Raw genomic sequence first — 14,251 nt, forward strand, 5'->3', positions numbered from 1 at the left:
GGCCCAAATCTTCATCATGTCAGATTAGGCCCTGACTTCCTCAACAAGACTCCTATAGCACAAGAAATAAAATTAAGAATCAATAAATGGGATGGACTCAAACTAAAAAGCTTCTTCTCAGCAAAAGAAACAATCAGTGAGATGAATAGAGAGCATAGCAAATTGGAGCAAATTTTTACCACATCTACATCAGATAGAGCACTAATCTCTAGGATATAAAACAACTCAAAAATCTTAACACTAAACAAATAAAAATTAAAAAATAACCCAATCAATAAATGGGCCAAGGACATGAACAGACACTTCTCAGAAGTATCAATCACTTCTTAATCAACAAATATATGAAAAAATGTTCATCATCTCTAGCAATTAGAGAAATGAAAATCAAAACTAAGATATCATCTCACTCCAGTCAGAATAGCAGCTATTATGAAGATAAACAACAATAAGTGTTGGCAAGGATATGGGGAAAAAGGCACACTCACACATTGCTGGTGGGACTACAAATTGGTGCAGCCAATATGGAAAGCAGTATGGAGATTCCTTGGAAAACTTGGAATGCAACCACCATTTGACCCAGCTATCCCACTCCTTGGACTTAAAAACAGCATACTGCAGAGATGCAACCACATTAATGTTTACAGCAGCACAATTCACAATAGCTAAATTGTGGAACCAACCTAGATACTGTTCAGTAGATGAATGGATAAAGAAAATGTGGTATATATACACACCATGGACTATTACTCATCATTAAAATAGAATAAAATCAGGGCATTTGCAGGTAAATTGATGGAATTGTAGAATATTATGTTAAGTGAAGTTAACCAAAAAACCAAATGCCAAATGTTTTCTTTGATATGTGGATACTGATCCATTATGGGGATTGGGGAGAGCATGTAAGAAATGGAGGAACTTTAGATAGCGCAAAGGGGAGAGAGCGGGCATGGGGGTAAGAAAGATGGTGGAATGAGATGGACATCATTACCCTAGGTACATGTATGAAGACACAAATGGTGTGACTCTACTTTGCGTACAGAGACATGAAAAATTGTGCTACGTATGTGTAATATGAATTGAAACACATTATGCTGTCACAAATTATAGTAAATAAATTTTTTTTTAAATCACAAGTGGAAAAACATCCTATTGCAAACACTGCATCAAAGAGTTAATATAAGCAGACAAACAATTACCAAGTGCCAACTCTGGAGATGAACTTGACAGTTAGCTAATGATGACTTTACTATATTTCCAAATTACTTTTACTGCAGATATACAACTTAATGGACTCAATCAGAAAACTTTTCTATGTCAATACATACAGTATCTTGGACCTTTGTAATCCACAGATAGAACTTTCAAAACATGTTTTAATCCTATTTAACACTGTAACAGAAAATTCTCATAATTATTACAGTTGGACCTGCGATAATGGTGATTCCTTAATATAATTGACAAACAGCAGGAACTTCATATTTATCTGTGAAAGCCTTATAAAAGCACTTGAATTAGTATCTTAGTAAGGCTTCCTGTAGCTAATTACAGTCAAATACATTTTCTTTTCAAAGCTTCATCCACCTTTAAGACTCTAAAGCCATAATTAAAATTAAATATTTATCCAGTTATCTTCAAATGTACTGTCCCTTCTTTTTTCATTTCCATTCTTCAAGTACCCATTACATGTGTTCTTTTTATTTTAGATAATGAAAATTTTAGTCGTAAAATTTCCATGATTCTTTTCGTAAGTTTATTTCTCTGCTGAGACCATCTATCTTTCCATTCAAGTGTTTATTTTTATCTCAGTGTATAATTATAATAGTTGTTTTTACATCTGATAATTCCAACATCTGGGTTATCCTGCAGTTGGCATCTTCTTGATTATCTTTTTCCTTGGGAATTTGTCACATTTTCCTGGTTCTTCCTATTTAAGTAATATTGGATACTGAGTCATATAGACTCTGGGTTCTGTTAGAATTTTCTGGAAAAGGTTGATTGATTGATACAGGCAATCAACCATTAGGCTCAAGATTGTAATTTCTACTCACAGGTGTGAGTAGAAATTCCAACCTCAGTTTCATCTCTGAAGGCTTTGCTATGCTCCTTTGGGTCTGTTCTGTACATGCCAGCTCAGGGGTGAACCTAGAACTTGTGGAACAAAGAATTAGAGGATCCCTTTTTCCAAACTCACTTCTCACCAGGATTTTCCCAATCCCTCACCTATATCTCCCATGCCCTCTGGACCCTGACTCTTTGGGCCAGAAAACTGTATTTCTCTGTTTTAGCTACTCATGGCACTGTGTAGCTCCCCAAGTGGGGCTCATCTTAAAAGAGAAAAAAGTAAAAAACAAAACAAACAAACAAACAAAAAACAACAAAAGTAAGCAAACGACAAAACCCCAGCAAATATCCCTATATAGATTGCTTTTCTGTTTTGATCCTTCAGTTTACCTATTTTTGTTTATTTTCAAATTCTCAGATAGTTACTTTTTGTCTTTGGTACATTTTTGTCTTTAGCTGTCATTAGCAGGAGAGATAAATTTTAGTTGTTTTATTCTGCCTTAGGGGAAACCACTAGTTCCTCTTCCTACTTCCCCAAAATTTATCTTTCTCACGACAGTACTCTGCTCTAGCCTTTCTCTTCCCAGTTTCCTAAATGGCCAAGTTGGTTTTTACATCAAGCCATTGTATCTGCTCCTCTCCCTGTTTAAAATGTATGACCTTTTCTGACTTCTGCACTATTATAATCCCAATGGACTTGTTGTTTGGCTGGTAAGCCTGCTAAACTGAGAATTGATCACTTTTTTAAACAGTCTGGGTATTCCAATTCAAGCAAAAATAAGCTTCTTAGGTGGACTCAACACCAAACTGGCAAATCAAGAAGTTCTCATTCAGAGTCTTGAGAGCAAAATGTGTGTCAATATCTTCCCATCTTACCTTTCAAGAACTTCACAAGTTGGATACTTTCTTTTTTATAGCTTGAACAATTTTAAAATGATTGTTATCTTTGATGTTCATTTTGCAAAATTTGTACCTTTCATTGAAGTTTGCTTTTTTTCTGTCAGTAATAGAGTATTGGCATGACTCCGCAGCCTGTAAGTTCCAGGTTTCTCTTTTCTGTGTGCTTTGTAAATTTGATTCTGCTTAAGAAATAGCATGCATAGTATTGTTGGAATAATACACTGTCCTGGGTTCACTTCTACTTCCCAACTTCCTGGTTGTAAAACCTGAGTAACTTAAGCACCTTGACTTCAAGTTTTTCTTTATGAGATAAAATCATAAAGGGTGAAGCTGTGTATGTACTGCAGGTTCAAAATCATGAAACAGTTATTTATTATTTTCCTAATACTCTAGCAGCCTTCCATGGATAAAAAGGTAGTTTGAGCTCTGCAGAAGCTTCTTTTCCTCCTGCTTCTGCTTTTTTGCTCTCTCTGCCCCTTTATTTTAGCTGATACATACTGAGCTGAACTCACAGAATTTCTATGAATTTTAAATAGGAGTCTTCAGGTTTTCTGTGTAGAACTGTGTTCTGGAGAAAGATTCGATTGCTTGTCACTTTAACATACCTCCTAGCCAAGAGTTTGCCTAATTAATGTTCATAGTGATATTTTTGTTTTATCTTTATTGGATTCCTATAGAAACGTTATTTTCCTGTTTGAAAGTTCATTTAAAATACAATACTACTAATCATAAGAAGCCTATGCATTATTCATTATTAATGATGACTACACACAGTAAACAAGCTATTAGATAATTACGTAAAGAGCCACTCGTGGTTCCCTTGTTAAAGATAATCAAATAAAAATTTTGGCCTTTCCTGCCAATAACGCGTTTGTGGAAATATTAAACTAAAAATTTAAGTGATTTTCATATGCCATTTGGGAAACTTAAATATACTTGTCTTCCTTAAAGATAATAGGGATTTATAAATGGGGAGATCTCATTTCAAAAACTTGATCATAATTGAAAAAAGTGTTAATATGACTCTAATTTGCTGATAATTTAACCTCATCTTACTTTAGCTTTCTAAGTTTTATTACTTAAAGAGTATTGGCACACTTAGTACTTTTTACAGATTATAATTTTGCTAAATTTCATGCTATCTATGAATCACGTTGAAGTTATTGTCATTGTTTTTATTGTTATTATTTTGGCACTAGGGATTGAACTGAAGGATGTTCTACCATTGGGCTACATCCCCAGTCCTTTTCTGAGACAGCGTCTCACTAAATTGCTGAGTCTGACCTTGAATTTGGAATCCTCTTGCCTCAGCCTCCAGTCATTGGGATTACAGATGTGTGCCACTGTGCCCAGCTGAACTGTGTATATTACTTAATATATTGATTACTAAATTTGTTCCACCTTCAGGTTTTTCAAAAAGAATACTACAGTATTCTTCCTTGAAAATTAGGTGTTGGGCCTATTTATGGATATTTAAAAGAGCAACTGAAATTACCAAGGATATGAGTTCAGGAGACACTCTAAGTAAATTTTAACCCTCCAGCCAAAACCAAAGGATATATACAATTTTTTTCCCTAAATTTATATGATGATTTTTCTCACACAAGGTTAAATCCATTTCTCACACTAGGGAAATCCATTCAGCTACCTTAATTTTTTTTAAAAAAAATGAAATGTCAAAAAAAAATTGTCCAAGAACATGTCTTCTAAATTGCTTAAAATCTATTTTTAAATTAGAATTGAAAGAGGAAAAGCTAATAGTTAACAATTTTCTTTCGAGTGTTCATGCCCAATTGTATATATCTGACTTCATTAGAAACTGATGACTAGCAAAAAGTAAATTATGTTCTGATGAATAAATAGTTGCAAATTTCCATAAAGTTAAAGTTCTTGGATCCTTGAGGTTGGGTGAACCCTTTTTGTGAAACAAACAAACAAAAACACTCTTTTGCAAATTGGTTATTTTTCCAGATTTTTGGTTATGGGTTAAGAATTAAAACATATAACATTGGGCTATAAATCTCATCTGTTTTCTTAACTCAAAATTTATAACATTTTCTATAAGTAAATCATAAATGACATTTCCTTTCAGCCTTACAGAAATATTTAAGACATAACAGAACTTAAACTTCTTAAAGTAGTGTTTTCAAAATGCACACACATACACACACAAAACTAAAAAGCTAAATTCTGAGAATCAAGAGGAAGAGTGTTTGCACAGGTTTTAGCAAACCAATTTAGAAAACAAAATGGTTTAGAACATTGTGGCTACTTGGGTGTATTCTTAAAAATTCTCCCTTGGCATACCATTAATAATTTTGAAACCCAGAAGTTAATGGACAGTTGTACAAGATTAGAATAAAATTTTATAGAGGATTCTGGGTGCATCTTGTTGATTGAAAGGGTGAAAGAAAATTCTGTCACTGTTTCAGTAGTCTATCCAAATCTCACTCTCCCAGTGAGGCCTATCCTGGATTGCCCTATTCAATAATGCAATCTCTCTACTCTGCAATCCTGATCTCCTTTAACTGATCACATTTCCCCAATTGCACTTATTACCTGACATATGGCATGCTTCCTCTTATCTATTTTCTCTTGCTAGAATGGAAGCTCCACAAGGGAAAGGATCTTCTGTTCATGCAATTGTACACCAAAGTTGTGTAGAACAATGCTTCAGTAACCTATTTCAAGAACTATCATTCCATAACTTCTGGCAGTCTTGCAATTTAGTTTATAGCATCAAGCTGTTTAAAAGATATTTCATTTTGCTTCATTCTTAACTCCCTCTTTGTTGTTGAAGAAAACCGTCCCTGATTTTCTCAAAACACTACTTTAGTCAGAATGCTATATATGCTGTAGTAACAAGTTGTCCCAAAGTATGTATAAACTAATTGTTTCTGGCTTGTGCTAATGTCATACAAGTTTAGTGTGGGTGGGGAGAATTTGAAGGAATCCTGCTCCATATATTGACTCAAGACTCCGGCTGATAGCTGTACCACCTTAAACATGTCAAACCCTTGGTCACGCGGTAGGCAAAGAGAAAAACTGGATGGTACAGGGGATTTTTTTCATGCCTTTATTTAACTTGTATTTCATTGGAATGAACTAGTTTCATGCACCCCATTTAACTCCAAGTGGGGTGGAAATTTAGGGATGTGTGGAATGTTTGGCGATCATCACTGTATCATATGCATCTCGTATCTCACAGCATGTATCACAGCATATCATTATTTCAGAAAAGTCTGTTTCCTCTACTGGAGTATAAACTCTTCCAGGGCAAGGACAGGGTATGTTTCTTTTGCTTACTAATGTGTTCCAAATACCTGTTATATATAGCAGGCACTTGATAAATATTTGTTGAAAGAATAAAAAGCTAAAAAACAAATAGTCAAAATAATTAACCTTTTTAATTTTTAAAGGAAAAATACTCTCCATAGGAAGGCATTTCTATTCTTATGTCCATCAGTAGCCAAATGGAACTCAATATAAACATTTTCAAAACACCAACTTTGGTTTAATGCACAACTTTTAAAATAACTCATTAATGCATATATCAAGATGCTACTAACAATTCATTTATATTCAAGATTCATTACCGTATGTCAAAGGTCATCTATGGTTAACATTTTCATTACAATGAACTGTGAAATTCCAGTGAGAAATGTTCACCTGAACCAAACTATTTAAGTTGGAGTTTAGCATTCTTGAAAATCTAATTCACTCATACACACACCCACAAACATACACATGCACACACTTACAAACTGCTCATTAGGGCATGAGGGCAATTTAATGGACACAGAAATTAGATGTTGAAAGGACATTTGTAAATGTGGGATACTGTTTGGACAACTCTATAGAATACGCAGAAAATCCTAAAGGCGCATATAAATAATAGCCAGTGATAGCTACAGAAAACCACACCTAAACATTAAGAATTTCACTAAACAAATTTGGCAAACTGAATCACTAGAGCCATGACTACAAGCCTTGCTCCATTCCACACAAACAAATCTCTACATTATAAGAATCCACATGCAACAGAGAAAATATAAATTATTTTTAATCTTAAAAAATGAGAAATATAAATCCTTGTTAAACACTTCATTTAAAAATAGGCAGCTTTATTTTAAAATGTGGTAATGCTCAAAGATGGCAGTTAACTTCACTCATATATGTAAAAAGTTTTTTAAAGTATCAATACATTGGTTTATAAGTTATATACTGCCCTCAGCTAAAATGTTTTTTTCCACCAAAATTCTCAAATAATTGTCAAAAAGAAATGTATGTTCTAAACCCACCTTAGTACTAAACATGGTTTCAGAGCAAAGAGGGGTAAGTATTCATGAAACTTCAAGTTTTTGATATAAGTCACATGAGCACAGATTTGAAGACAACTGAGTGATAAACCAGTGATAAAAGCAGTTTTACTTCTGTGTGTGTGTGATTAAACTAATTTGCTCCAAATTGAGCAACTATTTGGGAACTATAAAAACCAAAGTTATTTTTTCCAATCTAAAAGAGGAATACTCTATAAGTATAATATGAATTATAATGCATTCTGCTGTCACATATATATAACAAATTAGAATTTAAAAAATTAAAAAAAGAGGAATAGAAAGGTGATGAAATTAACAGTGTTTCACGCATTCTGCTTTGTTTAAAATGGCTCTTGAAGTTAAGCTTGACTATGCTAAATAAATGTAACTTTTACTTAGACATGTATTTAATGCCAACAATATTTAAACATTCATGATTAACCGACTGAATTGGAAAGGACTCTCAGTGACCACACAAAATCTGCTTCTGTAGCATTAGAAAGTGATCAACTTACTGCTCACTTTCTGAGGCAATGGAACATTCTACAAATTCATGATGGAAACACCAAGTTAAAAGGCTTTGAGAATATGCACAGTATAAATTCCATTTTTAAAGAAAATATATACATGAATATACAGAAAAAACGATTGTATAGTCACTAAAATATTAATAATGGCTATGTCTCCAGGTGGTGGGATTATAATTATTTTGTTGTTATGCTGGGAAAGTATTCTAAAAATAGACAATTTAAGAACCAGAGTACTACCAGTGAAAACTATTTTGTCCTTTCCTTTCTTCACATTACAAACATTTAAAGCTACCAACCAACATCAAATTTGTCACAGTGGCTACCTACATTCTAACACACTTAACAGATCTTGAAAGATGGAAGAACAGGCTGGGTGCAGTGGCACATGCCTGTAATCCCAGTGACTCAGGTAACTGAAGCTAGAGGATCACCTGAAGCTAGAGGATTGCAAGTTTGAGGCCAGTCTCAGAAAATTGGTGAGGCTCTGTCTCAAAAATAATAAATAAAATGGGCTGGGAATGTAGCTCAGTGGTAATGTACCTCTGGGATCAATCCCCAGTACTGGAAAGAAAAAAAAAAAAAAAAAAGTTAGATTAAAGTAACTTTACCTGACCACCAATCTACCTATCGTTACAAAATTCTAGAGGAAAATCAGTGTCTACTTCGCATCTTCAAAATTTTTTCTCCATATCTTATTTACTAGTTTTTAGGTTCTGTCCCTATACCAGTTTGGACTATTACTGTTCTCTTAAAAAATATTTCTCTCTACACTAGCAACTATTAATTAAAAATTACATGTTAAGCCATTTTTAAGAGTAAACTTTGGATATATTGCTAATTATCTGGCAAAAATATAAGAACCAAGAGAGTTTCATGTTAACAGCAAATTAAACGTTAAGGGTCTTGATTTTTTGGAAGCCTGCATGTTAAACACTGGTGATTTTTAAGTTCTCAATGGAAATGGTGATGGCATTCACTTGAACCAAGCTAGCTCAGATTACAGCATATTGAGGACATGATATAAAACAAAATGCCAGTAAACTCCTATTTTTCAAACATCACCAAAATATTTTCTTATAAATCAAAATACTTTGACTCCAGTATTATCTCCAACCATAGTAATTAGTACTCCTATAAAAAAGTGTGTGAATACACACATGCCTTCATACTTCTTTACATTATTACACATCATTCACATTACTTTTAAAAAGTCACACAGAGAACATGTAAAACTTGAAATAACATTAAATTCCACTGTTACATTAGTGGTCTGTCTACTTTTGTAGAACATTTATACAAGCTATACTTTTACTTATTACCTTATAATGTTTTGTTGAAAGGATATGCCTTAGTCTTTAATCTTTCAAGAATATTAACAAATAACAAGATTAAATTCAAGTACACAAGTCCTTTAGACTATTCTGGAATATCAATTTTTATATGGCACAAGTCACACTGAGTAGATGACGCTTCCCATATGTTGATGGCAGAATACAGAATTATAAAGAAAAGCCACATGAGTAGACATATACTCTACTCCGAAACTGACAAAGGCTATTCTTTTAAAATAAATAGTAGGTTTTAAGGACAGCAGAGGGGAAAAAAAAGATACAGAAAACTTCTTAATCATATTTGGCTGCCCATTATTTAAAATTTCAATGGATTTAAGCAATTGAAATTATAAATACTCTCATTTAATAAAACACCCACACAATGACAAGAATGAGACTTTAATCAGTTTTAAGTGGAGTTTATAACACTAAGAGATAAAGGGTTGTTAACAAACACAATAACAAATGGACATCTGATTGGTATGAGGCATTATCCTGTACACATATTTTTTTTTTTTTTTTTTTTTTTTTTGTGTATCCTCAGTGCATAGCATTTACACACAGAGCCACTGCTGCACAGCACAAGAGTATCTGAAGAGGCTGAATCAGAGTAAGGCTGTTTAACAGACTGAAATTTTTTAGTATATATATTCTATATGAAAACAGATTGAACTTTTGAACTGGCAGGTAGAAGGCAACTCTGCCAAATACTACAGTTAAAGCCCCCACTTTAGTGCACAGTTCCACCCCTTCCATCTGCATGCATGACACATTAACAGTATTTAAAGGTAAACGAGGCACTTTGTGGCAACCACAGCCATCGTTATGAACATATTGCACAAATTTTCTATAACTAAACATGTAACTTGTACCCTACTCATATTTTTAAAGCTGAAACATTTGATGCTGCCGGTAAACTCCACTTATGTGTTTATAACCTGTGCCACAGCAAAGAATGGTGATGCTGTTTATTCAACTACCCTTTCAAAATTATGGCAAAAATGTTCAAGAGGAGTTACAGAGGACTTGGTATGGTACAGGGCCCAAATGTAAGCTTTCTTAAGTGATGTCTTCAAGTAACTTCAGACATGTAAGCTGCTGCACATCCAAAAAGTCTAAGAAAATATTCCAGAAACTTGGGAGAGATTACCTACAGAATGTATTTCAGGCTAATTATGAATACTGACATAAATAAATTTTAGGACTTGAAAACCTTTCAGTCATAACAATTCTTGTCAAATTCTAGGGGTATGGTAACTGAAATAAAGGAAGGAGAGTATGTATAATATATATTTTTATATATATATAATATATATATAATGCCATTTTTCCATTTCCAATGACTACACCATAAAATGTAAGCAAGGCTTCTCAAAAACACTGAAACATTCAAAATCAAAACCCTCATTCAGACCTTCACATTCCAAAGGAAAAATAATAACAGTGCAAAAGCCCATTATAATATCATTTTTTATGACCTGGCCCTCCATGTTACATATTGGAACAATACAAGTTATGTTTTAATATGCTGTGCCCAAAACTATAATAAAGAACAATATTAATAACTAATTTCAAAACAGGAATAGATATCTCATTTTAGTCAATTATTTTCAGCATTTATGAAACATAAGGTGTCATAAATTTCAATGGTGAGATTTTAGGAATAGATGTCTCTGGCTTTACCAATTTAACTTATGAGCCATCAATACTCTATATATCAATGTTTAATTATAAATGTGTAAATCCTAGGAGCTTTGTTAAAAATTTAAAAACTTTGTTGAGTGAAATTGATGAAGTATGGAAAACATCATTATTTACCAAGAAAACTTTAGATGAAGTTCTGCCTAATCTATTTACCATTAAAGTCTATAAATGCTGCTGTAGTAGGTCCTATGCAATCTGTATTTGTAAATTATAACTAGTCAGACCACAGCTAGTGGACAATTTCAGCACCAATAAGTTATTGAAAATGGGATTCTACACCATTAAGAAATATAATGGCTAGGTATTCAAATGTCAAGGTCAAGGTATAATTTGAAAGATACCAAGTTTCTGGGGGAAAATCCTTTTTAATAGTATCTTCACATTAGCTTTACAATAGTCATTGTACTCTGCTAAAAATCATATGCAGTCTGGGCATATCAAATATATGATGTTTAAGAAGTGAAATTGAAGCCCTAGTCCCAATTCTAATACTATGAAATGACTTAACACTGCACGTTAAAAAAAAAAAAATTAAAAAAACTATTCAATAGCAAATCAATAAAGCCTATGTAGAACAATTTCTATTGAAAAATTAAATGCCTTATTTGTGCAGTGTTGAAAATTTACTGCAACTCTAATTTCCTTTTTAACACAATTTTAATATACACATATATGTATTCAGTATTCAAGTAAAATTCCCTAACAGTTAATGACATTTAAAAAATGTGCAAAACTGCAAAACTCATTGTAATAGAATGTGTAAGGTCAAAAGGGTGGAACAGCTGACAGCTACTGGATTGAATAAGTGCATCATAAATCTTTGAAGAAAAAAAAAACACTTACTGTAGAATCTGAAATTGAAATTTCCTGTGCAGCATTACAAAATATCTTATATTTAATGAGAAAAAGGAAGTTTGCAGGCAGCACATAGAAGCATCCACAGCAGGTATATGATTGAAAACTAATAAAGTAAGTGTAAGTTGTTGACTGATGTAGGTACTAATAGCTTCTGACTTTTAGCACTGGCCTTGATTACACAGGAGATGGAGCAGTCATTATAATTGAGAAAACATATTTAATAAATCATTGTCAATTTTTATAATGTTTCAAGCCCATTCTTTGTTGATAGCCTCCACATTTATATGGTTAAGTCATTGTTGCTGTGTTTCTTATCTATGCCCACATTGTTTTTATATCCCTTCATTTGTGGATTCTTAAGATGTTGCGAAAGGTTCATTCCTGTACCCCAATACAAATTCATCCTTCTAGCTGCCTTTTCTAGCACCAGTATGCTTTAAAAAAAAAAAAAAAATGCACAAACAACAAGCAGTGACAGCGGCCAATTCCTCAAATGTCCAGATTAATAATGATAGCATGCTAAAGAAAGGTGCGTGTAAATAGCTGGAGATGGTATATGGTCCAGAGTCCAGCATAAAATATATTCCTTTCTGAGCATTCCCTCCATTCCCCCAACCCAAATACATGCATTAGAAGGTAGCAAAATCCTTTAGAAACTTCTCTTAGCCAACTGTGAACTTATCTGTTGCCACAAGTGCAAAGGGGTAGGATGTGAACCTGTAATTCACAAAGCTCTTTAGACCACTTAGGTTGGTGACAGAACACAAAAGGAAAAATTCCTACGTTTACACATCAGTCTGCCTCCACTTTTTATAAAACTGAAATAAAATGGGAAAGTGCCATCTTTATTTATCCTAATTGAATTTTAAATGTCCTTTTGACACAAAAAGGTATATACATGACACAGCTACACAACCTTTTTTTTTTCAACTGGACAACAAGTGTCAAAACCCTGTGGATGTATAGGGTAAAACAAGATTGGTCAGGAAAAGAGAATTGTTCCTATAACTGGTAATCTGACACAATGTCCTATTGCCATTAAAAAAAAAAAAAAAAAAAAAAGGTCCATTTTCAGTTTATTCAAGTTTGTTTTCATGGTATTTTTATCCCTCTTGATAAAAAAAAAATCAGACTTTTGTAATTTGTGTATGCTGATCTTCATCAAAAGGTTCATTCTCTGGATCAGAGTCAGTGGTGTCAGAATATCTATAATGATCAGGTTCATTGTCACTAACATCCGGTGTTACAGAAGTTGAACTGCTAGCCTCTGGATTTGATGGCTCCTCTACTGTTTTTGTAAAATACAGTTTCACCTAGAAAAAGAAAATTAAAAATGAAAATCCATTATTATGACTAATTTTAAGTTACTTATAAAGACGTATATTTTAATAGATTCATTTTAAAATACTATAACAAACATATCTTTAAAGAGCAACTGCCTTTCAAATAACCCTCTTCTTATTTAGAGTTCCTACATATTCTTTCTTGCTAAATACTGAAAAGACAAAGTGGGATGTTAATAAAATATTTTTTAAGATACACAAGCTATAAGCACTAACTAAATAATCCTACAAAGAAATGCAGATTGAAGATCATCCAGTATTCACATAATGTAATTTTTCAGTCACAAAGTTCAATTCACAAATGGCTCAATTCTGAAAGAATGTTTCTCTCATTACCTGTCTAAAACTCAATATATTTTCTGATACTAACCATACTATACAAACATACATAGTGATTCAATGAAGCATACAGCCCTAAAAACTTTGCCTAAATTGAGGAGAAGGAAGTTAACATAGACCATATAGTGGCCTAAACAGTGGGTCAATGGCCTTTATATGCGTAGTTACAATAATTGTTCAAAAATCGCTGATATATTAGGTATTTTCATTTTAATGAGAAACATATCTGGTAGACAATAGATGTGGGATCTTAATCCCCTGCTTATTCTGTGGTATCTATAGCCTCTACTCTATTATTCAAGAGTCGTTATCAATTCTTCTTTTTTTAATAACCAACATCCATTTCATCAGTAAATCATTTAAGTTCTATCTTTAAAATACCACATATACCCAATCTGACAGTTTCATTACCCCTCCCTGCCACTATTCTCATCCAAGCAACCATCTCTCACCTGAATGTTTTAAACCACTGCTAACAGACTCTTAACTGATTTCCTAGCTTCCACTCAAAGACAAAATTGAGATTATATCTTTCTTATGCTGAAAACATAATGTTTCCACCCTAGGACGGGTTTTCTCATCTACTTCCTTTGGTCAAAATGACTAATGTTACTCAAATATACTAAACTTATTCCTATCTCAGGGCTTTTGCATTGATCTATACTTCCCTTTTTTCCCAGATATTTGTATAACTCACTCATCTCATTTAGGCCTCTACTTAAATGTCATTCACTTGATCAGGCATTCTCTAGCTATCATAGGTTTAAAAAAAAATGACAAGATTACTCCCATCTCTATTTTTCATAGCACTTACCATGTATAACATTGTTAACTATGCACTGACAACTAAAATAGCTTTTATTTGC

At 33.1% G+C, this 14,251-nt stretch overlaps 1 protein-coding gene across 2 annotated transcripts in view; it reads right to left on the reverse strand.

Annotated features, from left to right (window-relative positions):
• Window positions 1-6,349: 6,349 nt before the first annotated feature.
• Pten (phosphatase and tensin homolog) overlaps window positions 6,350-14,251 on the reverse strand; it is a 60,036-nt gene continuing 52,134 nt past the window's right edge. For both annotated transcript variants that reach the window (XM_027949222.2, XM_071611248.1), the window contains one exon: window positions 6,350-13,016. In XM_027949222.2, the coding sequence (XP_027805023.2) occupies window positions 12,831-13,016 (186 nt within the window). In that variant the 3' untranslated portion in view covers window positions 6,350-12,830. The remainder of the gene's footprint in view (window positions 13,017-14,251) is intronic.

The sequence above is a fragment of the Marmota flaviventris genome, chromosome 4, assembly GCF_047511675.1.
Source record: "Marmota flaviventris isolate mMarFla1 chromosome 4, mMarFla1.hap1, whole genome shotgun sequence".
Taxonomy (NCBI): domain Eukaryota; kingdom Metazoa; phylum Chordata; class Mammalia; order Rodentia; family Sciuridae; genus Marmota; species Marmota flaviventris.